The sequence below is a fragment of the Microtus oregoni genome, unplaced genomic scaffold, assembly GCF_018167655.1.
Source record: "Microtus oregoni isolate MIOR12 unplaced genomic scaffold, Mior012 000031F_ref0000149, whole genome shotgun sequence".
Lineage (NCBI taxonomy): Eukaryota > Metazoa > Chordata > Mammalia > Rodentia > Cricetidae > Microtus > Microtus oregoni.
The window spans coordinates 11,506,107-11,533,433 of NW_024543090.1; the positions used below are offsets into that span (position 1 = coordinate 11,506,107).

At 43.5% G+C, this 27,327-nt stretch overlaps 1 protein-coding gene across 1 annotated transcript; it reads right to left on the reverse strand.

The window, feature by feature from the left end:
- Positions 1 to 1,074: 1,074 nt before the first annotated feature.
- Positions 1,075 to 25,926, reverse strand: LOC121465487 (golgin subfamily B member 1-like). The gene is made up of 5 exons (XM_041678711.1): positions 25,897 to 25,926; positions 23,808 to 23,933; positions 14,509 to 14,687; positions 9,812 to 9,965; positions 1,075 to 1,206 (listed from the first exon to the last, which is right to left on the reverse strand). Exons 2-5 carry the CDS (start codon positions 23,910 to 23,912, stop codon positions 1,075 to 1,077), a joined length of 570 nt encoding a protein of 189 aa, XP_041534645.1. The 5' UTR covers positions 23,913 to 23,933; positions 25,897 to 25,926.
- Between the last annotated feature and the right edge of the window lie 1,401 nt (positions 25,927 to 27,327).

Consider the following 27,327-nt stretch of genomic DNA (forward strand, 5'->3'; position numbering starts at 1 on the left):
ATATCACACACATTCATGCCCTCCTAGATGGCCAAAAGCCGGTGACTGGCAAAGGGAAGTTCAGGGTTAGGTAGTGCATTTGCCAATAAATCAAGCCACACTCCTTCTTAAGTGCTCTTCTATTTCCCTTAGGTTACAATCTTTAAAATTTCAATTGGCTAGCTAGGTGCGGTGACATATAGTTTTAATCACAGCACTTGGGAGGCAGAGGCCTGTGACTTCAAGGCCAGCCTGGTCTACAAATCAAGTTTCAGGCCAGCCAGAGCTACTCAGAAAGAACTTGTCTCAAAAACAAACAAACAAAATCTGGGAGTCAGACAGGTGATGAGAATGCGTTCATTTGGCCCTTTAAAAACTCTGACGATGGGGTCGTGGAGATGGCTCAGTTGGGAAGAGTGCTGGCTTTGCAAGCATGAGGATCTGCATCCCCACCCCCGGCAGCCATGTGAGAGCTGCCTGATTGTGTGCACCTGCAATCCCCAGGGCTAGGGAGAAGACAGAGGCAGGAGGATGGCTAATGACCCCTGGTCACTGAAAAATGGCAAGTGCCAGGTTCAATGAGAAACTCTGTCTCAGGGGACAATGTTAGAAAGGGTTACACCAAGACACCCAACATTGTCCTCTGACCTTGCCCCCTGCCACACTAAGAGCATATGGCGAACTCTACTCCACCAAGATTACAACTCAATTTCATTAAAATAACATACACTGGCCATACACAACAATAGGTTTCATTACGATGTTTTCATACACGTAGATAATATAGTTTTATCATATTCACCCATCACCCTCTCTTGTCTACCACCCAATTTCCTTGCACACAGTGTATGATGGAGGGCGAATCATGCTCCTGTACCTTGGCTGTGTCTCCCCTGTTGCCTCCGGATCCCTCTTTTTTTCTCCATTTATTTCCTGGGGCACGCCTGGAATATGTGGTGGCCCCTAGAAACAACAACAGTTGTGAGGGAAGCTCTTCAGACACCATGTGTGTGCAAACCGAGAGCCTTCCACTGTGTAGGGAAGTGACAATCCCTAGCTATCACTCTGAGTACTTCCTGCTGCTGCCTTAACCTCCTACAGCTCCTGCACCTGCCTCTCCAGGACAGCGCAGTGCTTGGAGAGGTCACTGGAGTGGTGCTGGCTCTTGTGGGGACTCTGGCTGACGTCGCTGAGCTGGATGGAGAGGGTGTTCTTCTCCTCCAGCAGCTGTGAGAATTGCAGCAGGGGTGAGGATAAGTGCCAGCCCAGACCACATCACTGGAAGCAGTGCTTAGGCAACTGGCCTGAACTTGCAGGACCTACCTGATTTGCAGTGCAGAATCTACCTTAGAGTCCTACCGCGGCCTGCTTCTTCAAAGGGAAAAATACCTAAGTGTTTCAGCCACGAAAGGAAACTAATTCTGGAAGAAGAGCAGGAAACTGGTTTATTTTTACTGGTTCCAAGGACTATGAACTGAATAACGATTAAAGAGAACCAACCCCCTAACAAAAATTCCAGTAGAACAGGCTATTCCAGGAATGTATGCAAAGCACAGAAGGTTGGTTCCATGCTAAAATTACTAATAAATAACAAGCCCTAGAACTCAGTATAGACAGAGAGCAAGCTCACACTTAAAAATGTGTGTCATAGTATTACTGGGTGTACATGTTTCCAAGGGAGCAGACAGAAGTTATAAGTCTCTATGCGTACTTGTGAAGCACAAGTGAGAGCCCAGATGCTCACCAAGTAGAAACAGTATGCCAACCTTTTCTCTAGGTCCCGAGGGATAAGCCACAGTCAGATATGTCCCTGCACAAGTTCAGTCAGGGTATCCACTACCTGGCAAAGCAATCTAACTGCTGGTTTCTAAACCAGAAAACATTTTTACTATGAGTGAAAACATTTAGCTGACTGGGATGGACTCCTCTTGAACCAGAATTGGGATTCTTCACTTGTGGACTGTCATTTTAAACTTCAGTCACGATTAACACCCAGATACATTGGTAGCCATGGAGACGTCCTGAGTACCCACCACGGAGACACGGGAAGGCTTGGGTCACAGGAAATGGATGGATCTGGCTATGAGTCTTGTGTTCTCTTGAGGATTCTCTTCTACGTGTTTGTTAAGAAAGTTCATCAATGCTTCAGAGAAAACAGATTTCTAGAGACAACTGGGAAAACACATTGGATGCACACAGATAGCACACATGATTACAACGTGCTCTGTAACTGAACGTGGCTCCAGATGACTCCGTGTGGTTGTTACTCTAAAGATCAAGTTTCAGTTTATAAAACATTTGGACAAATTCCATCTTCATTGAAAGAAGCAGAGAAAGCACCTCCCTCCTTTTTTACAGATGGAAAAAGGAAGTAAGTTTACACTACTCAAGGCCATGGCAGGAGCAGCTCCCAGAGCAAGGCTCACAGGTGTGGATCTCAGTCTTGAGTCCCACCTACTTTATGATGCTTCCCAATCTAAACTACAGTAAGGGCACTGGAAAGGCATGGGTGTGGGAAGAAAGGCTGTTACTGGAGAAAAGGGTGTGAATTTTGGGGGAGCTAAAGTTATTTGAGGGTGGTGGGCTGAGTACAATAGGAACTCCAGGGTGAGGACTAACCCCATGCTCTCCCACCACAGGAGAAGCAATCCTAGCTGGAATGAACAGCCCCCAGGTACACCAAACACAAGTAAACGCAAGCAAAACAAATCTCCCCATTTTAAAATTGTTTCTCATTTTGTCTCTAGTAAATCTAGAAACAGAGGTCAGACCCATAAACTTGTTGGAAGCAAGGCTTATGAACTACAAAGACAAATAGTCGATCACTAATCAGCCACTCGTAACCCGTCTTGGCTGTCTGCATTCTGTCTAGGTTTCTGGGGTTAGGAGCAGGCATAGGATCCAGGGGCACAGCCCTCCCAGTCAGTGTACATGGAGTCTCACTGGAGCAACCACTGCTCATAGGAACGGCTGCTGTGGGGCTGCCACTACAGAGATGTGCAGTGCACAGACCACTTAGGCTCCTCAGTTTCTGCCTCTGTTTTACTCACAGGCTAACTGAATTCAGTCCACTAAGGCTAGACTAACATTATACCATTAGTCACGTTTTAAGGTTTCTATCACATTCCTACACTGCACAGAGACATTGAGCTAAGCAGGTAGAACTGTGTACAACACCTTAGCATTTAGCAAAGGAGTGAGGGCAGACAGGGTTAGAGAGAAACACGTGTGACGGCCCCTCAACTTCATCTCAAGTGAGAAGCTGGGACCTATAGGGAGTGAGACTAAGCTCACATGACTTAAGGTTTTATGTGTGTCCTCAGTGCCTACCCCATGAGCAGAATCTCAGCCGGCAATGACAGTTACTTGTTAACTAGTGGATGAGCGAGGCTAGGGAGGTGCCTTCCTTGTAGCCAGACTCTAAAGAGAACTATTTCTTATCCAGAGTGATGATGGACTATAGCAGTATGTTCATACTGCAAACGGCTCCACTTAGTTCTAAGCCTGTGATTAGAAGAGGAATGATGGACTTGCCGGGGTGTGAGACATCCTGGTTCTTTATCTTGATTGCTTGTTACACATCTCTTTGTGAACACGTAGCCTTCTATGCCAATGATCTGTTACTTTTGTGTGTTAACTGTTGTAGAATATTACTTTAATGTGTGTGACTTTAGTTTATGTTGCATTTGTTTAACTCCGTGAAGCTGTGATTCTTGGCCTGTCTAAAACAACTGATGTTCTAATCAAGAGATGAATGGCCAGTGGCAAGGCAGACGAAAGGACAGGCGGGGCTGGCAGGCAGGCTGAGAGAATACATAGAAGGACAAATCTGGAGGGAGGATCAAGAGAGAATAAGGAGAGGAGGATGGCAGAGGCCAGCCCCCTCCCCCCCCACACACATACAGCAAGACGCAGAGTAAGAGGGAAAGTAAGGTACACAGAAGTGAGAAAAGGGAAAAGCCCAGAGGCAAAGTTAGTCAGAATAATATAAGTTAAAGAAAAGCTGGATACACCCAAATAGGAAAGAATATACCTTCTTTTCTGCAGCTCATGGAACCTTCTCAAAAATTGACCACATACTCGGTAACAAAGCAAACCTTCAGAGTTACAAAAGAATATTAGTAACCACCTGTGTATTATCAGATCACCATGGATTAAAGTAAGAATTCAACAACAATGCTACCCCCAGAAAGCCTACAAACTCATGGAAACTGAACAGTCAACTACTGAACCACACCTGGATCAAAGAAGAAATAAAGAAATTAAAGTCTTCCTTGAATTCAGTGAAAATAAAGAAACAACATACTCAAACCTATGGGACACTATGAAAGCAGTCCTAAGAGGAAAGCTCATAGCACTAAGTGCCCACTTAAAGAAGACGGAGAAAGCACATATTGGAGACTTAAGAGCCCACCTGAAAGCTTTAGAAAAAAAAGAAGCAGACTCACCTAGGAGGAGTAGAAGACTGGAAATAATCAAAATGAGGGCTGAAATCAGTAAAATAGAAACACAGAAAACAATCCAAAGAATCAAGGAAACAAAAAGCTGGTTTCTGGAGAAAATCAACAAGATTGATAAACCCCTATCCAAACTAATCAAACGGCAGAGAGAGAATTTGCAAATTAATAAGATCAGAAATGAAAAGGGGGACATAACCACAGACACAGAGGAAATTCAGAGAATCATTAGATCTTACTACAAAAGCCTGTATGCCACAAAACTGGAAAATGTAAAAGAAATGGACACTCTTTTAGATAAATACCACATACCAAAGTTAAACCAGGAGCAGGTGAACAATCTAAATAGACCTGTTAGTCGCGAGGAATTAGAAACTGTTATCAAAAATCTCCCTACCAAAAAAAGCCAAGGACCAGATGGTTTTAATGGAGAATACTACCAGAACCTCCAAGAAGACCTAATACCTATACTCCTTAATGTATTTCACAATATAGAAACAGAAGGGTCATTGCCAAATTCCTTTTATGAAGCTACAGTTACTCTGATACCAAAACCACAAAAGACTCAACCAAGAAAGAGAATTACAGGCTAATCTCACTCATGAACAACGATGCAAAAATCCTCAACAAAATACTGGCAAACTGAATCCAAGAACACATCCGAAAAATTATCCATTATGATCAAGTAGGCTTCATCCCAGGGATGCAGGGCTGGTTCAACATAGGAAAATCTATCAATGTAATCCATCATATAAATAAACTGAAAGAAAAAACCATATGATCATTTCATTAGATGCTGCAAAAGCTTTTGACAAAATTCAATATCCCTTTATGATAAAAGTCTTGGAAAGATCAGGGCTACAAGGGTCATACCTAAATGTATAAAAGCTATTTACAGCAGGCCGACAGCTAACATCAAATTAAATGGAGAGAAACTCAAAGCCATCCCACTAAAATCAGGAACAGGACAGGGCTGTCCAGACTCTCCATATCTCTTCAATATAGTGCTTGAGGTTCTAGCAATAGCAATAAGATAACATAAGGGGATCAAGGGGATACGAATTGGAAAGGAAGATGTTAAACTTTCGTTATTTGCAGATGATATGATAGTATACATAACCGACCCCAAAAACTCCACCAAAGAACTCCTACAGCTGATAAACAGCTTTAGTAATGTGGCAGGATACAAGATCAACTCCAAAAAATCAGTCGCCCTCCTATACACAAATGATAGGGAAGCAGAGAGGGAAATCAGTGAAGCATCACCTTTCACGATAGCCACAAACAGCATAAAATATCTTGGGGTTACTCTAACCAAGGAAGTGAAAGATCTATTTGACAAGAACTTTAAGTCTTTGAATAAAGAAATTGAAGAGGATACCAGAAAATGGAAGGATCTCCCTTGCTCTTGGGAGGATCAACATAGTAAAATTGGCAATTCTACCAAAGGCAATTTATAGATTCAATGCAATCCCCATCAAGGTCCCATCAAAATTCTTCACAGATCTTGAGAGGACAATAATCAAGTTTATATGGAAAAACAAAAAACCCAGGATAGCCAAAACAATCTTATACAATAAAGGATCATCTGGAGGCATTACCATCCCTGACTTCAAACTCTATTACAGAGCTACAGTAATGAAAACAGTGTGGTATTGGCATAAAAAGAGAAAAGTCGACCAATGGAATCATATAGAAGACCTGGATTTTAACCCACAAACCTATGAACACCTCATTTTTGATAAAGGAGCTAAAAGCATACAATGGAAGAAAGAAAGCATCTTCAACAAATGGTGCTGGCACAACTGGATGTCAACCTGTAGAAGAATGAAAATACACCCATATCTATCACTGTGCACAAAACTCAAGTCCAAATGGATCAGAGACCTCAATATCAATCTGAACACACTGAACTTGATAGAAGAGAAAGTGGGAAGTACCCTACAACAGATGGGCACAGGAGATCGCTTCCTATGTATAACCCCAGAAGCACAGACATTAAGGGCAACATTGAAGAAATGGGACCTCCTGAAACTGAGAAGCTTCTGTAAAGCAAAGGACACTGTCACTAAGACAAAAAGGCAACCTACTGACTGGGAGAAGATTTTCACCAACCCTGCAACAGACAAAGGTCTGATCTCCAAAATATATAAAGAACTCAAGAAGCTAGACTTTAAAATGCTAATTAACCCAATTAAAAAATGGGGCACGGAACTGAAGAGAGAATTCTCAACAGAAGAAGTTCAAATGGCCAAAAGACACTTAAGATCATGCTCTACCTCCTTAGCAATCAGGGAAATGCAAATCAAAACAACTTTGAGATATCATCTTACACCTGTCAGAATGGCTAAAATCAAAAACACCAATGATAGCCTTTGCTGGAGAGGCTGTGGAGGAAGGGGTACCCTCATCCATTGCTGGTGGGAAAGCAAACTTGTGCAACCACTTTGGAAAGCAGTGTGGCGGTTTCTCAGGAAATTCGGGATCAACCTACCCCTGGACCCAGCAATTCCACTCTTGGGAATATACCCAAGAGATACCCTATCATATGACAAAAGCATTTGTTCAACTATGCTCATAGCAGCATTATTTGTTATACCCAAAACCTGGAAAAAAACCTAGATACCCTTCAATAGAAGAATGGATGAAGAAAGTGTGAAATATATACACATTAGAGTACTACTCAGCGGTAAAAAACAATGACTTCTCAAATTTTGCATGCAAATGGATGGAAATAGAAAACACTATCCTGAGTGAGGTATCCCAGACCGAAAAAGAGGAACATGGGATGTACTCACTCTTAATTGGTTTCTAGCCACAAATAATGGTCATTGAGTCTATAATCTGTGATCCTAAAGAAGCTAAGTAAGAAGGTGAACCCAAAGAAAAACATATAGTTGTTATGCTGGGTATGGGAAGTAGACAAGATTGCCGGGCAAAAAATTGGGAACTTGGGGGTGGGTTGGGAGTGGACTAAGGGGAGATGGGGAGAGAAAAGTAAGAAGGGGATAATGGGGGGGGGGACTTGGGGAAACGGGATGATTGGGAGAAAGGAAGGTTGGATAGAGGAGCAGGGAATCACATAACTTAATTAAGGGAGCCATCTTAGGGTTGGCAAGAGACTTGAACCAAGAGGGGCTCCCAGGTGCCCAGGGCGATGTCCCCATTTAGCTCTTTGGCCAGCTGAGGATAGGGAACCTGAAATGACCCTATCCTATAGCCATACTGATGAATATCTTGCATATCACCATAGAACCTTCATCTGGCGATGGTTGGAGATAGAGACAGAGACCCACACTGGAGCATCGGACTGAGCTCCCAAGGTCCCAATGAAGAGCAGAAGGAGGGAGAACATGAGCAAGGAAGTCAGGACCATGAGAGGTGCACCCACCCACTGAGACAGTGGGGCTGATCTATTGGGAGCTCACCAAGGCCAGCTGGACAGTGACTGAAAAGGCATGGGATAAAACCGGACTCTTTGAACATGGCAGACAATGAGGGCTGAAGAGAAGCCAAAGACAATGGCACTGGGTTTTGATCCTACTTCATGTTCTGGCTTTGTGGGAGCCTAGCCAGTATGGATGTTCACCTTCCTAGACCTGGATGGAGGGGGAAGGACCTTGGACTTTCCACAGAGCAGGGAATCCTGACTGCTCTTCGAATTGGAGAGGGAGGGGGAGAGGAATGGGGGGAGCAGGAGAGGAGTGGGAGGGAAATGGGAGGCTGGGAGGAGGCGGAAATTTCTTTTTTTTTCTTTCAATAAAAAAAAAAGAAAAGCTGGATAGAGACAAGATAAGGTTGGGATTTTATAAGTAATAATAAGCCTCTGTGTGTGTATTTATTTGGGAGCTGGATGGTGGGCTCCCAAAAGAGCTAGCATAAAAAGAGTAGAAGACAACCAATTACATTTTACTTTGATAAATCATTAAAAAATTTCAGCTGTTATCATCTACCAAAATAATTTATTTCATCTTCTATAAACATCTGTTTCTGTTTAAAATGCTGTCATAGGAGGAAAAGCCCCGATAGAGCTACATACTAGCATTTAGAGAGGGACAAGAGCTGAGGTGTGACCGGAAGGAGTCACTGGGTCTTCACAGCCACAGAGCTACAAAGGTCAGAACCTCTGTAATAGGTAGGTGAGAGGAGACCCCTCCCCACCAAACAAAACTAAGCCATTTAGTTTATCAGTTCATTTGAATCCAAAGCGTATGGAGTCTGACATTCTAGTGATGGTTGAATTTATCCCTCTAACGAGTCCCTTGTATGTGTGGTAAACACACTAGTCACACACATGACCACTGACTTCAGAATGACTGCAGCCTTGAGCAAGTGGGCTTCTCTCCTCATCTGGGAAAATCATCTCCTGATTTTTATGATTTTTGAATCACAATGTTATTAGTATTTGCGTGTGTTTGTGTGCATGTGTGAAATACACATGCATGAGTGTAGGAATGTTCATTCTACAGCACACATGTAGAGAACACAGAAGAGCGGCGCTCAGGAGCTGATTCTATCTTTCCACTGTGGGATCCAGAGATGAAACGGAAGTCGTCAGGATTGTGAGGTGAGCACTTTCACCCGTGTTCTGTGACTTCTTGTGAGAAGATGCACGCACCCACCCCACACTGTGCAGACATTTGCGGGCATTCACAACTTTTCTCACAGACCCCTGGACTCACTAACCACTAGCCTCATGAATGACATCTAATTTTGGCAGACCCTACCTATCTATGTTTCTCTGAAGAGGGCAGGACAGGGAGGAGCCATTGAGAACACTTGGACCAGTCAAAGCAGCAGGAAGACAGTGACTGATGGAGATGCATGAGGAGATGCTGACACATTACTAACACGTGATAAGATGGGGTGAAGTTTCTGCATCGGTTTCCCCAAGTCACTTTCAAAGACCGGCCAAGGGCGAGGGGAATGTGGCCTGTGTCCTCTGCTCTGGAATAAACACTCGCTCTTATAACTTCTGTTCCTAAGTTCTGCTGGAGCTGGTGCCTGTGCTGAATCTTACCACCAGGAAGAGAAAAAAAGAAACTGAATTTCAGTCTAGCACAAAACACGTACCTTGCTGTTCAGCTGCTCAGTTCTTAATTCTTTCTGGTGAATTTCGTTTAAGCTGTTATTAAGCTGAGCCCTGAGAAGTTCTGTCTCAAGGTTTTGTGAGCCATCGACGGAGACTGATGTTTCTGGGGATGCTTGCCAGGAAACAAACATCCGTGGCATTGTCTCCTCAGACAGTTCATACTTAACTCCTCCCCCTAGAAGAAATCATGCCCACTGTAGAAGTTGCAGATGGGCAGTTACTTATAGGAGGAGGATGTTTTTCTGGATCATGGCACCCTGCGCAAACCACATGATCTCCTCACCTGTCTTTGGTACTGTGCAGAGAGAATCTGGCTTTGTGAGGAAGACCACAGGAGACTCTGCAGATGACTGAGCTGCTTATCTTTATCTTTGATGGCCATAGTGTACTGTTCCTTTATCCGCTTCTCCTGAAGTTTCCAGGTATTTTTTTCCATTCTACACCATGAAAAAAATGGCTCAAATATACTCATGGTGCAAAGAAGAAAAATTCTATATTCCAAACATTGTTTTTTTTTATTTTTTTTCCATTTTTTTTATTGAGAAAAGGAGAAAAAAAAAACAAGTTTCCACCTCCTTCCAGCCTCCCATTTCCCTCCCCCTCCTCCCACCCTTCTCCCCCTCCTCCCACCCTTCCCCCCTCCACCCACTCCTCTCCCCATCCCTCTCCAGTCCAAAGAGCAGTCAGGGTTCCTTTCTTAGGCAACGTTAGCAATGTAGCAAAACTAATACATATCAGAGTAAAATTTATTTTGCAAGTGGAAGCACCCAGTAAGGGGTGAAAGCGGGCTGTGACTGGACTGGAGGAGGAGCTCCTATTGGCAGGACTGGAGGAGGAGCTCCTATTGGCAGGACTGGAGGACCTTCATAGAAAAGCCGCCATTGGATTTGGATCCTGAGCAAAGAGCTAGGTTTCCAAACGGGAAACACAATTCAAAATTGGCAAGAAAACTCAGCAGAATGAATGCAGAGTGATGTCCAGAACTGCAGGAGTCAGTGTGTACAACAGTGAGTACGGTTGTGGATGGCGAGACCAGGGAGTCAGTGTGTACAACAGTATGTACGGATGTGGATGGCTAGACCAGGGAGTCAGTGTGTACAACAGTATGTACGGATGTGGATGGTGAGACCAGGGAGTCATTGTGTACAACAGTATGTACGGATGTGGATGGTGAGACCAGGGAGTCAACGTGTACAACAGTATGTACGGATGTGGATGGCGAGACCAGGGAGTCAGTGTGTACAACAGTATGTACGGATGTGGATGGCTAGACCAGGGAGTTAGTGTGTACAACAGTATGTACGGATGTGGATGGTGAGACCAGGGAGTCAGTGTGCACAACAGTATGTACGGATGTGGATGGTGAGACCAGGGATTCAACGTGTACAACAGTATGTACGGATGTGGATGGCGAGACCAGGGAGTCAGTGTGTACAACAGTATGTACGGATGTGGATGGCTAGACCAGGGAGTCAGTGTGTACAACAGTATGTACGGATGTAGATGGTGAGACCAGGGAGTCAGTGTGTACAACAGTATGTACGGATGTGGATGGCTAGACCAGGGAGTCAGTGTGTACAACAGTATGTACGGATGTGGATGGTGAGACCAGGGAGTCAGTGTGCACAACAGTATGTACGGATGTGGATGGTGAGACCAGGGATTCAACGTGTACAACAGTATGTACGGATGTGGATGGCTAGACCAGGGAGTCAGTGTGTACAACAGTATGTACGGATGTGGATGGTGAGACCAGGGAGTCATTGTGTACAACAGTATGTACGGATGTGGATGGTGAGACCAGGGAGTCAACGTGTACAACAGTATGTACGCATGTGGATGGCGAGACCAGGGAGTCAGTGTGTACAACAGTATGTACGGATGTGGATGGCTAGACCAGGGAGTCAGTGTGTACAACAGTATGTACGGATGTGGATGGTGAGACCAGGGAGTCAGTGTGCACAACAGTATGTACGGATGTGGATGGCGAGACCAGGGAGTCAGTGTGTACAACAGTATGTACGGATGTGGATGGCTAGACCAGGGAGTCAGTGTGTACAACAGTATGTACGGATGTAGATGGTGAGACCAGGGAGTCAGTGTGTACAACAGTATGTACGGATGTGGATGGCTAGACCAGGGAGTCAGTGTGTACAACAGTATGTACGGATGTGGATGGTGAGACCAGGGAGTCAGTGTGCACAACAGTATGTACGGATGTGGATGGTGAGACCAGGGATTCAACGTGTACAACAGTATGTACGGATGTGGATGGCGAGACCAGGGAGTCAGTGTGTACAACAGTATGTACGGATGTGGATGGCTAGACCAGGGAGTCAGTGTGTACAACAGTATGTACGGATGTGGATGGCTAGACCAGGGAGTCAGTGTGTACAACAGTATGTACCGATGTGGATGGCGAGACCAGGGAGTCAGTGTGTACAACAGTATGTACGGATGTGGATGGCTAGACCAGGGAGTCAGTGTGTACAACAGTATGTACGGATGTGGATGGTGAGACCAGGGAGTCAGTGTGCACAACAGTATGTACGGATGTGGATGGTGAGACCAGGGATTCAACGTGTACAACAGTATGTACGGATGTGGATGGCGAGACCAGGGAGTCAGTGTGTACAACAGTATGTACGGATGTGGATGGCTAGACCAGGGAGTCAGTGTGTACAACAGTATGTACGGATGTGGATGGCTAGACCAGGGAGTCAGTGTGTACAACAGTATGTACCGATGTGGATGGCGAGACCAGGGAGTCAGTGTGTACAACAGTATGTACGGATGTGGATGGCTAGACCAGGGAGTCAGTGTGTACAACAGTATGTACGGATGTGGATGGCGAGACCAGGGAGTCAGTGTGTACAACAGTATGTACGGATGTGGATGGCGAGACCAGGGAGTCAGTGTGTACAACAGTATGTACGGATGTGGATGGCTAGACCAGGGAGTCAGTGTGTACAACAGTATGTACGGATGTGGATGGCGAGACCAGGGAGTCAGTGTGTACAACAGTATGTACGGATGTGGATGGCGAGACCAGGGAGTCAGTGTGTACAACAGTATGTAAGGATGTGGATGGCGAGACCAGGGAGTCAGTGTGTACAACAGTATGCACGGATGTGGATGGCGAGACCAGGGAGTCAGTGTGTACAACAGTATGTAAGGATGTGGATGGCTAGACCAGGGAGTCAGTGTGTACAACAGTATGTACGGATGTGGATGGCTAGACCAGGGAGTCAGTGTGTACAACAGTATGTACGGATGTGGATGGCGAGACCAGGGAGTCAGTGTGTACAACAGTATGTACGGATGTGGATGGTGAGACCAGGGAGTCAGTGTGTACAACAGTATGTACGGATGTGGATGGCGAGACCAGGGAGTCAGTGTGTACAACAGTATGTACCGATGTGGATGGCGAGACCAGGGAGTCAGTGTGTACAACAGTATGTACGGATGTGGATGGCGAGACCAGGGAGTCAGTGTGTACAACAGTATGTAAGGATGTGGATGGCTAGACCAGGGAGTCAGTGTGTACAACAGTATGTACGGATGTGGATGGCTAGACCAGGGAGTCAGTGTGTACAACAGTATGTACGGATGTGGATGGTGAGACCAGGGAGTCATTGTGTACAACAGTATGTACGGATGTGGATGGTGAGACCAGGGAGTCAACGTGTACAACAGTATGTACGGATGTGGATGGCGAGACCAGGGAGTCAGTGTGTACAACAGTATGTAAGGATGTGGATGGCGAGACCAGGGAGTCAGTGTGTACAACAGTATGTACGGATGTGGATGGCGAGACCAGGGAGTCAGTGTGTACAACAGTATGTACGGATGTGGATGGCTAGACCAGGGAGTCAGTGTGTACAACAGTATGTACGGATGTGGATGGCGAGACCAGGGAGTCAGTGTGTACAACAACACATACGGAATGTTGATGGCAGGACTAGGTAGGGCACTGGAAACCACCACAGTCCTTCATCGGCGTCATGCCCCCATTGCAGAATCAACACCAGGGTTGACTCTCAAGGACTTAGAACTTTGGTTCTTGCATATATTAGGTATGAGAACTGAGCAAATGCTAGTCTTGCCAAGTTCCTTCAATAAACTAGGAATAAGCTAGTTATTTCTTAGGACTATTGAAAGATTAAATGAGACACCACACATCACTCATCAAACACGAAGCCTGGCACATGTAAAATATCAAATAATAGGCATTAGTTGTTATTTACTTATTTTCTTGAATTTGGTAAAGAGTGGAGTTTCTAATGAACACCAGCTATTTTTTTGGTATGCATAAAAGAAGCTGCGTGTGACATGTATCATGTCACATAGGATGCTGGGTGTGACAGGTACATGTCACATAGGATGCTGAGTGCCAAAGGTACATATCACATAGGATGCTGGTGTGACATATATCAAGTCACATAGGATGCTGGGTGTGACAGGTACACATCACATAGGATCCTGGGTGTGACATGTTCATGTCACATAGGAAGCTGGGTGTGACGGGTACATGTCACATAGGATGCTGGGTGTGACGTGTACATGTCACATAGGATGCTGGGTGTGACGGGTACATGTCACATAGGATGCTGGGTGTGACGGGTACATCTCACATAGGATGCTGGGTGTGACGGGTACATGTCACATAGGATGCTGGGTGTGACGGGTACATGTCACATAGGATGCTGGGTGTGACGGGTACATGTCACATAGGATGCTGAGTGTGACGGGTACATGTCACATAGGATGCTAGGTGTGGCATGTAACACGTCACATAGGATGCTGGGTATGACAGGTACATGCCATATAGGATGCTTTCACTGAAGGAAGCTAAGTGAAGTGTACATACATGCTCTCTCACTGTTTCCTCAGTATTCTATAAAGCAGCAACTATTTCAAAATAAAGTGTTAAAATAATAATAGTAAAGGGTCAAAATGCAGATGCAGGAATCATCCTACCTGAGCTGATGTAGCTCTTGCTGCCAGGCCAGGCTTTCCCGCCTAAGTTCCTCCTGCATCATCTGCATGGTTTCTGCCTGCTCTTGATACTCCTGGAGCTGAGCCTTCAGTGGCAGTAGCTCAATGACCTCCCGATTCCTCAGTAAGTACTGCTGCTGCAGGGTCTTCAGTTCCTCCAGCTTTAACCAGAGGGAACAAAGGGTGACTTCCCATTCCTTACTGACCAGTCGCTCTTGCCACACAGGCACCACAGACTGTGAGCACCTTCCCACAGTCCACAGACAGCCAAGGAGCTGCCATCAAGGCTCCAGGGCCTAACCATCCCTTCCATTCTACCCCATAGCCCCACCTCTGAGGTCCAGAGCTTCGACTTTGACCCGAGACAGACTTATGGGACCTACAGGTTATTGTGAAGGGGGATGTAAAGAGTGGCTTCCCACTTACACATGTGCCCGCCATAAACTTCTGTATTTATACATGAACACCAGCCATTTTCCTTGTTGGTGCTGTTGTTGTTGTTGACTTGTTTATCTTGTCTTTGTTTCTCAATTCTCGGGCAGAACTCAGGCACACAGGCAAGGGCTCTATCACTAAGCCAATCTCAGCTGGACTCCAGCCTTAACTCAAGCTGAGCTGATATCCACTATTATAAAGAAGGTGCACACCCTACCATTAAGGACACTTGGGCTCTAGAATTGGATACCCTGTTTCTTGGATGAGAGTTGATCTAAGTCTTTGTTTCCCTCACCTATTAAATGAAGATAATCAGCACTTTTCCTCATACAAACATGAGAATTAAATAAGAAAACAATGCGTCTCAAACACAAGGTTAATGGATGTTAGGATGGACTCACCTTTAGAAAACTGCGATCCGTTTAAAACTCTTTCCCAATACCCACTAAGAGCTTGATGCAGAAATGACGTCAGGACACCTGGGTAGACAACAGCCTTCAACACACACCTTCCACCCACTCACAAACATTAATGCTATCGTACCAGTAGCTCTTTAAAAAGCAGCAAACACAAGAGCGGGAAGACAACAAAGGACAGCAGCAACACACACTTGAGGCCCAGAAGCAGATGACACATTAGCCGGGGAAACCACAGGCGCTGAGACAGGTGAGAATGCTGGCAATCAGATCATTATAGCATCAATAAAGAATTACCAAGAGAAACTCACCAAAAGAAGCAACCAGTCAGGTGTGGAGGCACATACCTGTAACCCTGGCCTTTGCGAGACTGGTGCATGAAGATGTGAATTTGGGGGCAGCCTGGACCACACTGAACGCTCTAGGCAAGCTTCAGTTATATAATAAGACCTTGTCTCAATAGCAAAATGGGAGGTGGAGAAGTAGTTCAGCAGTTAAGAGCCCTCACTGCTCTTCCAGAGGACCCCAGTTCAATCCCCATGTTGGGCAATTCAAAATTGCCTGTAATTCCAGCGCCCTCTCCTGGCCTCCACAGGCACCTGCACATGTCATACACTCACAGTAGAATTAACAACAAAGCAAAATACCACCATTCTTGGAAAGGTAAGTTAGAAAATTTACCCGTGAAACAAGAAAAAAAATACATAAAACAACGAGAAAAGAGAAATTTCTTTCAAATTAAGAAGCAGGGCTGGAGAGATGGCTCAGTGGTTAAGAGTACTGTCTGCTATCCCAGAGGAATTTGGCTGGGGTCAATTCTAGCACCCACATGATGGTAATAACTGTTACCACAGTCTGAGGACATCCAAGACCACCAGGTATGCATGTGTTACACAGACACACATGCAGACAAAATAGCTAACTATACATCGTTAACAACACCAAGAACAAAGAACACCAACAACAAGGTGACAAAAACAAAATTATCAAACGGGGTCAAAAGATAGGGCCGAGAGCATAGGCACTTGTGTGCAGGCAGCGCGAGTCAAACGGGATGACAAGCACTTTGGAAGTAAGAAGGCAAAACAGAAGCAAGCAACTGGGAAGTGTGGCAGGAGAATCTGAGATCTGGAGTGGCCCCCAAAAGGAAGCAACGAGGAATACATTCCCACCAATAAGATGGTGATGTGGGTAGAAGGTCCTCAGGGCCATCACTGTTTGCTGAAGAGCTGGGTCTGATGGCCTGCAGGCTTAAGATCAAGTAAAGGGCTGAAAAGATGAGGACAAATAATCAGGTCTTGCATGGCAGATCAAGGGAGGGATCCTAAGCTTCTCCCAGACAATCGTGAACCTTTTAAAGGTTCCTAAGCAGGCAGTTATACGAACGGGAGAGTTTGGGAATGACTTGTACACAAGCATATTTATTCTCTGCTGGAGAGGTTATGCGATGGGAGCACTGGTGTCAGAACTGCTGAAGGGAAAGAAGCTTCTCGTGGGTGTGAGAAGAAGGTGAAAGGATGGACATTTGAGCGCATTCAGAACAGAATAAAATACCTTGCTCATTAGGTGATAAAAACCAGAGTGACAGCTTCAAGAAACACTATCACAGCACGTTACAGAAGCAGAGGAACGGCTTCTTAAAAGACTTGTCTCATCAATATTCAGTGGACAGAAAGTGTGCAATAGTGCCGAGAGAACAAAGCAGTGCCAGGGTTTCCAATGCATAAACTCAGAGTGCACGGTCCCTGGATGAAGCAGAGCTGACTTGGAATCGGCTGGAACCACCCAGGACAAGGATTCTGACTCAGAACAGAGTGAATCCCAGCATGACATAAGCTACTGCTTTTAGGCATAAACATGTATAAGCATATGCATGTTCATGTGGGTGCAGGCACATGTGTGTATAAGGGCTGAGTCAGCCTGGGTGCCAGGGGACAACTTTGAGTCTATTCCTCTGGTGCCATACAGCTTTCCCCCCAATTGTGTCTTCTTTCAGCAAACAGCGCCAAGCCTGACACTAGTGAGACTTTGGGCTCCCACGATGACATCAGTGACCACCTCCAGCAGCTTGAGCAACTCAAGGGAAGAATTGCTGAGTTAGAGATGGAGAAACAGAGTGACAGGGGGCTTAGCCAGACACTAGAAAATGAGAAAAATGCCCTCCTGAGTCAAATATCGGCAAAGGATGGCGGACTAAAACTACGTGAGGAATCTTCAAGTTTAACGCTCACACTCTGAGTATCTTGCTCTTGCGATTTGCCTGCCAGAGCTTGTGTTTCTTGTTCAGTGATGCCATCCGTTTGTTGAGGGAATTTCTCAGTGGCCTCTAGGCTAGCTTGTTTTAGTACACTATCTTCTCCCTGAAGCTCCAGATCTTCTCTCAGAAGGTTTTTCTTTGCCATTAAAGCCTCAAAATCCTTAGAAAGGGTTTTATTCTCTAACTTTACCCTTTCTAGTTCCTCCTTCAGGCTGGAATTCTTTTGGAATTCCTCCAAAAGAAGGAATGACATTCAAAGTTGTTCTCTGGCCATCACACACATTCTAAGTACACACAATGTGAGTTAGTACAGGGTAAGCTCAAATACAAGAAAGTCAATTTTCAATGCACCTTAAAAAATACAGATTTAATAAAAGAATGTGCCTTTGAAATCTCTTTTTACCTCTTTTATTTTTTTTTAAATACAAAACTGACTTCATCTATTTGAAGTTTTGGATCAGGGTTAGGACATGAATGGTCGCAGTAAATCTGCAAATGAGAAAGAAACCAGCCCATTGCTGACTCCCACAAGTCCTCAGGAAGTTCCGACCTGATGAGATAAGGAAAAAGGGAAAGTATGGACAAGACAGAAAATGATGTGCAACGAAAGAGAGGACACCAATAAGAAGCCAAGGAATACATGGAGGATGTGTGGAGCGCAGCAGGGAAGGGCAGGGCTTGGAAAGTGGCTGAGAGGTCTGGATTAACTGTTAACCAAAACAAGAGTCATTCCATGGAGTGTGAGCAACACACCTGCTGCATCTCTGTCTCCACATCTGCCTGGGTTACTAACGGAAGCAGCTCATCTTCATGGAGGCGGACCTGGGTTTCAAAGCGGGCGTCTTTTTCTTGGACCATCTGCTGCATGGAACTCAACTGAAGACACATGCCAGAGAAGCTAGACAAGGTACGCTCCAGAGTAGCTCAGAGACAATTCTTTCAGCCTAACCTCCAAAGATGGGCACACAGCACCGACGGACAGTGCTTCTCTAAACATCAGCTCTGAGGGGCAAGGGTGAGAATGTCAGAAGAACAAGAGGCCCAGCAGTAACTTCCAGACAAGAATGAAAGCCTACTATCAAACTCCAATCAACTCATATATAACTTTAATTAAAAAAATCTTCATTGACACTAAAAATGTTATAAATATGGGAGAAGATATTTTTTAATTCTGAAATGATTAGAAAATTAAACATACAAGTGAAGTTAAATTTCTGTTAGCTCCTTCAGTACCAGACTCATGCTCAAAAATGGTCCTGGACCCTCACTCCTATAAATTAGCAGTTCAAGCCATGGACATTATTCGAAATGTTCTACAAATAGAAATACAAGGCTAGTCTATCTTGTGTGGTTATCTGTTTGTGTTTTCGAGGGCACACCACCTCCCCAGAGAGCCATGTCCAGCTGTCACTCCTGCAGGCTGTTCTCTTTAATGCATTCTCTCTGTCTTTCCCAAATCTTCCCCACAAGAACGCAGCTTGTCTAGAGTGTTGCCTAGCTCCCAGGATTCCTCTCTGTCTTCCCCACAAGAACATAGCTTATCTGGAGAGTTAGCAAGCTCTCAGGGTTCTGTTTAAATCCCATCTTTTTTTCCTCTATGTTTCTATAACTACCATGTTCACAAAATACTTTAAAGCTGGGGCTACATTTATCAATTTTATTTTTTGAGATAGGTCTTCCTGTATAGCCTGGCCTAGCTTGGAACTTGTCATGCAGCCAACACTGGTGTGAAACCCATAATCTGTACACATCAGTCTTCTGCATGCTAGGGCAATGACTTTTGTTAACACACTTAGCCTTTGGTATTTTGTTTGGAGTGACTTGCTCCACAATGGAACTGTTACCATATTCATATGTCTTCGCTGCCTTTGTTTTAAGTAGCTTAAAAGAAAACAATCCAAAGAATCAATGAATCAAAGAGCTGGTTCCTGGAGAAAATCAACAAGATTGACAAACCCCTATCCAAACTAGTCAAATGGCAGAGAGAAAATTTGCAAATTAATAAGATCAGAAATGAAAAGGGGGACATAACCACAAACACAGAGGAAATTCAGAGAGTCATTAGATCTTACTACAAAAGCCTGTATGCAACAAAACTGGAAAATGTAAAAGAAATGGACACTTTTTTAGATAAATACCATTTACCAAAATTAAACCAGGACCAGGTGAACAATCTAAACACAGCTGTCAGTCGCGAAGAATTAGAAGCTGTTATCAAAAACCTCCCTACCAAAAAAAAGCCCAGGGCCAGATGGTTTCAATGCGGAATTCTACCAGAACATCCAAGAAGACCTAATACCTATACTCCTCAATGTATTCCACAATATAGAAACAGAAGGGTCATTACCAAATTCCTTTTATGAAGCTACAGTTACTCTGATACCAAAACCACACAAAGACTCAACCAGGAAAGAGAATTACAGGCCAATCTCACTCATGAATATCGACGCAAAAATCTTCAACAAAATACTGGCCAACTGAATCCATGAACACATTAGAAAAATTATCCATTATGATCAAGTAGGCTTCATTCCTGAGATGCTGGGCTGGTTCAACATACGAAAATCTATCAATGTAATCCAGCATATAAATAAACTGAAAGAAAAAAAAACATATGATCATTTCATTAGATGCTGAAAAAGCATTTGACAAAATTCAACACCCCTTTATGTTAAAATTCTTGGAGAGATTAGGGATACAAGGGTCATACCTAAATATAATAAAAGCTATATACAGCAAGTCGACAGCTAACATCAAATTAAACGGAGAGAAACTCAAAGCCATCCCGCTTAACTCAGGAACACGACAAGGCTGTCCACTCTCGCCATACCTCTTCAATATAGTGCTTGAAGTTCTAGCAATAGCAATAAGACAACATAATGGGATCAAGGGGATTCGAATTGGAAAGGAAGACGTTAAACTTTCCTTATTTGCAGATGATATGACAGTGTACATAACCGACCCCCAAAACTCCACCAAAGAACTTTTACAGCTGATAAACACCTTTAGTAATGTGGCAGGATAAAAGATCAACTCCAAAAAATCAGTCGCCCTCTTATACACAAAGGATATGGAAGCAGAGAGGGAAATCAGAGATGCTTCTCCATTCACGATAGCCACAAACAGCATGAAATATCTTGGGGTAAATCTAACCAAGGAAGTGAAAGATCTATTTGACAAGAACTTTAAGGCATTGAAGAAAGAATTGAAGAGGATACCAAAAAATGGATGGACATCCCTTGCTCTTGGATTGGGAGGATCAACCAAAGGCAATTTATAGATTCAATGCAATCCCCAACAAGGTCCCATCAAAATTCTTCACAGATCTGGAGAGGACAATAATCAACTTTATATGGAAAAAAAAAACCCAGGATAGCCAAAACAATCTTATACAATAAAGGATCATCTGGAGGCATTACCATCCCTGACTTCAAACTCTATTACAGAGCTACAGTAACGAAAACATTGTGGTACTGGCATAAAAACAGAGAAGTCGACCAATGGAATCGTACAGAAGACCCGGATTTTATCCCATAAACCTATGAACACCTCATTTTTGATAAAGGAGCTAAAAGTATACAATGGAAGAAAGAAAGCATCTTCAACAAATGGTGCTGGCACAACTGGATGTCATCTTGTAGAAGAATGAAAATACACCCATATCTATCACCGTGCACAAAACTCAAGTCCAAATGGATTAAAGACCTCAATATCAGCCCAAACACACTGAACCTGATAGAAGAGAAAGTGGGAAGTACCCTACAGGAGATGGGCACAGGAGATCGCTTCCTATGTATAACCCCAGAAGCACAGACATTAAGGGCAACATTGAATAAATGGGACCTACTTAAACTGAGAAGCTTCTGTAAAGCAAAGGACACTGTCACCAAGACACAAAGGCAACCTACTGACTCGGAGAAGATCGTCACCAACGCTGCAACAGACAAAGGTCTGATCTCCAAAATATATAGAGAACTCAAGAAACTAGACTTTAAAATGCTAATTAAACCAAATAAAAAATGGGGCACTGAACTGAACAGAGAATTCTCAAAAGAAGAAGTTCAAATGGCCAAAAGACACTTGAGGTCGTGTTCAACTTCCTTAGCAATCAGGGAAATGCAAATCAAAACAACTTTGAGATATCATCTTACACCTGTCAGAACGGCTAAAGTCAAAAACACCAAGGATAGCCTTTGCTGGAGAGGATGTGGAGGAAGGGGTACCCTCATCCATTGCTGGTGGGAATGCAATCTTGTGCAACCACTGTGGATGTCAGTGTTTCGGTTTCTCAGGAAATTCGGGATCAACCTACCCCTGGAATTAGCAATACCACACTTGGGAATATACCCAAGAGATGCTCTATCATATGACAAAAGCATTTGTTCAACTATGTTCATAGCAGTATTATTTGTAATAGCCAGAACCTGGAAACAACCTAGATGCCCTTCAATGGAAGAATGGAAGAAGAAAGTATGGAATATATATACAGTAGAGTACTATGCTGCGGTAAAAAACAATGACTTCTCGAATTTTGCATGTAAATGGATTGAAATAGAAAACACTATCCTGAGTGAGGTATCCCAGACCCAAAAAGGGGAACATGGGAAGAACTCACTCATAATTGGTTTCTAACCAAAAATAGGGGTCACGGAGTCTACAATAGGTGAACCTAAAGAAGCTAACTAAGAAGGTGAACCCAAGGAAAAATATATGGTTATCCTCTTGGCTATGGGAAGTAGACAAAATTGCCGGGGAAAAAATTGGGATCTTGGCGGTGGGGTGGGATGGGGGTAAGGGGAGATGGGGAGAGAAAAGGTAGAAGGGAAGGAGGGGGGGACATAGGGAAACAGGAGGATTGGGATAAAGTAAGGTTGGATAGGGGAGCACGGAAGCACAATTCTTAGTTAAGGGAGCCACTTTAGGTTGGGCAAGAGACCTGACCCTAGAGGGGCTCCCAGGTGCCCAAGCTGAGGTCCCCAGTTCATTCCTTGGGCAGCTGAGGATAGGGATCCTGAAATGACCCTATCCTAGAGCAATACTGACGAATATCTTGCATATCATCATAGAACCTTCATCTGGTGATGGATGGAGATAGAGACAGAGACCCACACTGGAGCACTGGACTGAGCTCCCAAGGTCCCAATGAGGAGCAGAAGGAGGGAGAACATAAGCAAAGAAGTCGGGACCACGAGGGGTGCACCCACCCATTGAGACAGTGGAGCTGATCTACTGGGAGCTCACCAAGGCCAGCTGGACTGTCACCGAAAAAGCATGGGATAAAACTGGACTCTCTGAACATGGCGAACAATGAGGGCTGATGAGACGCCAAGGACAATGGCACGGGGTTTTGATCCTACTTAATGTGCTGGCTGTGTGGGAGCCTAGCCAGTTTGGATGTTCACCTTCCTAGATATGGACGGAGGGGGGAGGACCTAGGACTTACCACAGGGCAGGGAAACCTGACTGCTCTTTGGACTGGAGAGGGAGGGAGAGAGGAGTGAGGGGAGGGGGAGAAAGATGGGAAGAGAGGGAGAAGAGTGCGAGGAGGGGGAGGGAAATGGGAGGCTGGTAAGAGGTGGAAATTTGTTTTTATTCTCCTTTTATCATTAAAAGAAAAGAATAAAAAATGTGTAAAATTTCCCTATTCTACAATATATATGAAGCATGAAAGCTTCAATAGAAGTTAATAGGATCAGTTTATCAATTTCTGGGTATAAAACTCTCTGTGTTCAACTGTCAGCCATCACTACATGGAAGACTCCTCTATTACCAATACGTCTGATGGCTAAGATCAGCTGCGTGTTGTGTGCAAAGACCTCCAGGGATGAAAATACAGCATGGCACAAAAGCATCCTCAAAGGAGAATTACGAAAAACTGAGAAAAACAGATCAGAGGGAGCCCGCGCAAAAAGGGTGGCTCTGCCTTGAGAATGACCAAGAAGAAGAACGCTGCATAATAGAGTCATTAGCAATGAGCATTACAACCTCTCCAATTCTTTAGTCTATGTTCAAAAAGTAGCTTCTTCTGCCACACCCTTCTAGGCTTGGCTTTAATATCCTAGCTACCATACTTGCATTTACCAAGATTTTGAAGTGACTGCAGGGGCTGACTTGCCACCTGTACCATTCTGGACCCCAGGGATACTATCCTAATGGAGGCGCCATCATCCTACCTGTGCATCTTGCTCTTCTTGTGTCTGCCTAAGCTCAGCACGCAAAGTACTAATGAGTTCTTCCTTTTCTTGAAGATGCTGCTTCATCAGGCTGAAATCCTCCATCTCAACCAAATTCTTATGCAACTGAAGGGGAAAAATATTTACTTAAACAATGGAATTGGCAACTTTTAGTTCTTTTGACTTTCTCATTTGCCTTGAATACCTACCCTATTTTTTTCTAATTTCCACGTTAATGCAAAAAGAATTTTATTTGCTAATTTATAAAGTATCATTGAATTGCCAAACTTTTCAGAAGAAGACAGAAGCAATAGCAATATGCTTTTCAATTTCTTTGAAAGCTAACATAGCAAAGAGACAGACCAAATAGACAGTGAGCAGAAAAACATGGAAAACAGTAACAATATGTAAAAACATTCCTATAAACCTTGCAAAAAACAAGTTAAGGAAAAACCAGAAAAATTGGGATTTTCTTGGCATTAGTGACTATAAAATAATAATGATAAAAAAAGACAGCAATAGAGCTACATCTGATGTTCCTGTGGAATAGGGAAAAATCCAAGGTACCAAAGAAGTATTTGCAGGAATAGGTGGCAGCTAGAATTAGAAGAGATGCAACACTTCCTGTTCTTTGATCACGGGTAAATGCAGGCTTTCCACGGGGGGGGGGGGGGGAATCCAAATGCGATCTGTATTGAGGTTTAGGAATGGTTCAGTGGCAACTAGCACTTGCTGCTCTTGTGAAAAGATCCAGGTTCCATCACAGCACCCACGCTATCTGTAACTCCAGTTCCAGGGGATCTGATGTCCTCGTCTGACCTCTGGGGGTATGTAGTGCATATACATACATGTAAGCAAAAACATTCACACAAAAGATGCATGAACAATTACATAATATCATTCAAAAGTCAGGCATGGTGGCTCATGCCTATAATACCAGCACTCAAGAGGCTGAGACAGGAGGACTGCCACAAGTTCAAGGTAAAACTGGGCTACATTGTGAGACCTTCCTTCAAAAACAACAACAATAATCACGAAGAATAAGGAGAAGAAAAATATGCTGAAAGACACTGTAACTTATTTCATCGTTAAACATGTTTAAGAAAAATATAGAGGACATGAAAGGAAATTAGAGTTAGAAAAGTTTGAAAAATTAATAAAATTCATGAAGTTGATGTAAAAGAAAACTCGTGTCAGAAGAGAAAGCCAAGCACAAAACAGAATGCCTTGAGTAAAAAAGGAAAAGGATAAATCAAAAAAATATTAATCACAATTGGTAAAAAAAAATACACAACCAAAAGTAAAGGTTAACAGAAACCTGCAAGGAAAAAAATGAAAGCATCGGAGCTGACCGAATGCTATGCATCATGTAATTCAAGCGTTTCTGAAAACACACGATCCATACATGAAGAATACACTGAGTATGTGCAAATACCAACCGAGAACGCCACACACACACACATGCAAACTCTAATAAATGAGTAGACCAGGAAGCAAGGGAGAGCGGGAGGGGCAGGCAGGGAGGGACAGACTGACTGGAGAGAGCTACTGATCTGGCTCTGGCTTCAGAATGACCATGAAGAAGAACGCTGCATACTAGAGTCATTAGCAATGAGCCTCATACCCTCCACTTCTTTAGTCTATGTTCAGTAAGTAGCTTTAAGGCTAAGATATATCTTCCTAACAAGATTTTAATCAGAAAAGAATGGAGGTAATGATTTGATTTCTTTTGTAGTATCTATCCGTTTCCTTTGAGTTCTGCCATGAGCCTGTTCCTGAGATACAGAATCTCTGTGTGCGATTAAAATGGAGTATCTTGACCCAAGGAATAAAAACAGTCATCATAAGGCTATGGCAAGTTCACCAACCTAAATGGCATTTTTGAGGGTTTCTGATGTTTCCTACTAAGAAATGAACCACTTACCATACTTGTAGCTTCTTCTGCCACACCCTCCTAGGCTTGGCTTTAATATCCTACCTACCATACTTTCATCTACCAAGCTTTTCAAGTGACTGCCGGGATTGACTTGCCACCTGCACCATTCTGGACCCCAGGGATACTATCCTAATGGAGGCGCCATCATCCTACCTGTGCAGCTTGATCTTCCTGTGTCTGCTTGAGCTCAGTGCGCAAAGTACTAATGATTTTTTCCTTTTCTTGAAGCTGCTGCTTCATCAGGCTGAAATCCTTCATCTCAACCAAATTCTTGTCCAACTGAAGGGGAAAATATTTACTTAAGTAATGGGATTGGCAACTTTTAGTTCTTTTGACTTTCTCATTTGCCTTGAATACCTACCCTATTTTATACTAATTTCCACTTTAATGCAAAAAGAATTTTATTTGCTAATTTATAAAGTATCATTGAATTGCCAAAACTTTTCAGAAGAAGACAGAAGCAATAGCAATACGCTTTTCAATTTCGTTGAAAGCTAACATAGCAAAGAGACAGACCAAATAGACAGTGAGCAGAAAAACATGGAAATCAGTAACAATATGTAAAAACTATCCTACAAACCTTGCACTAAACAAGTTAAGGGCAAACCAGAAAAATTGGGATTTTCTTGGCATTAGAGAATATAAAATAATAATGATAAAAAAGACAGCAATAGAGCTACATCTGATGTTCCTGTGAAATAGGGAAAAATCCAAGGTAAACAAGAAGTATTTGCAGGAATAGGTGGCAGCTAGTATTAGAAGAGATGCAACACTTCCCATTCTTTGATCATGGGTAAATGCAGGCCATCCACAGGAAAAAAAAAAACCCAAATGCGATCTGTATAGACGTTTAGCAATGGTTCAGTGGCAACTAGCACTTGCTGCTCTTGTGAAAAGATCCAGGTTCCATCACAGCACCCACGCTATCTGTAACTCCAGTTCCAGGGGATCTGATGTCCTCGTCTGACCTCTGGGGGTATGTAGTGCATATACATACATGTAAGCAAAAACATTCACACAAAAGATGCATGAACAATTACATAATATCATTCAAAAGTCAGGCATGGTGGCTCATGCCTATAATTCCAGCACTCAAGAGGCTGAGACAGGAGGACTGCCACAAGTTCAAGGTAAAACTGGGCTACATTGTGAGACCTTCCTTCAAAAACAACAACAAAAATCACGAAGAATAAGGAGAAGAAAAATATGCTGAAAGACACTGTAACCTATATCATCATTAAACATGTTTAAGAAAAATGAAGAGGAAATGAAAGGAAAATTAGAGTTAGAAAAGTTTGAAAAATTAATAAAATTCATGAAGTTGATGTAAAAGAAAACTCGTTTCAGAAGAGAAAGCCAAACACAAAACAGAATGCCTTGAGTTAAATAAGAAAAAGGATAAATCAAAAAAATATTAATCACAATTGGTAAAAAAAAATACACAACCAAAAGTAAAGGTTAACAGAAACCTGCAAGGAAAAAAATGAAAGCATCGGAGCTGACCGAATGCTATGCATCATGCAATTCGAGAGTTTCTGAAAACAAACGATCCATACATGAAGAATACATTGAGTATGTGCAAAT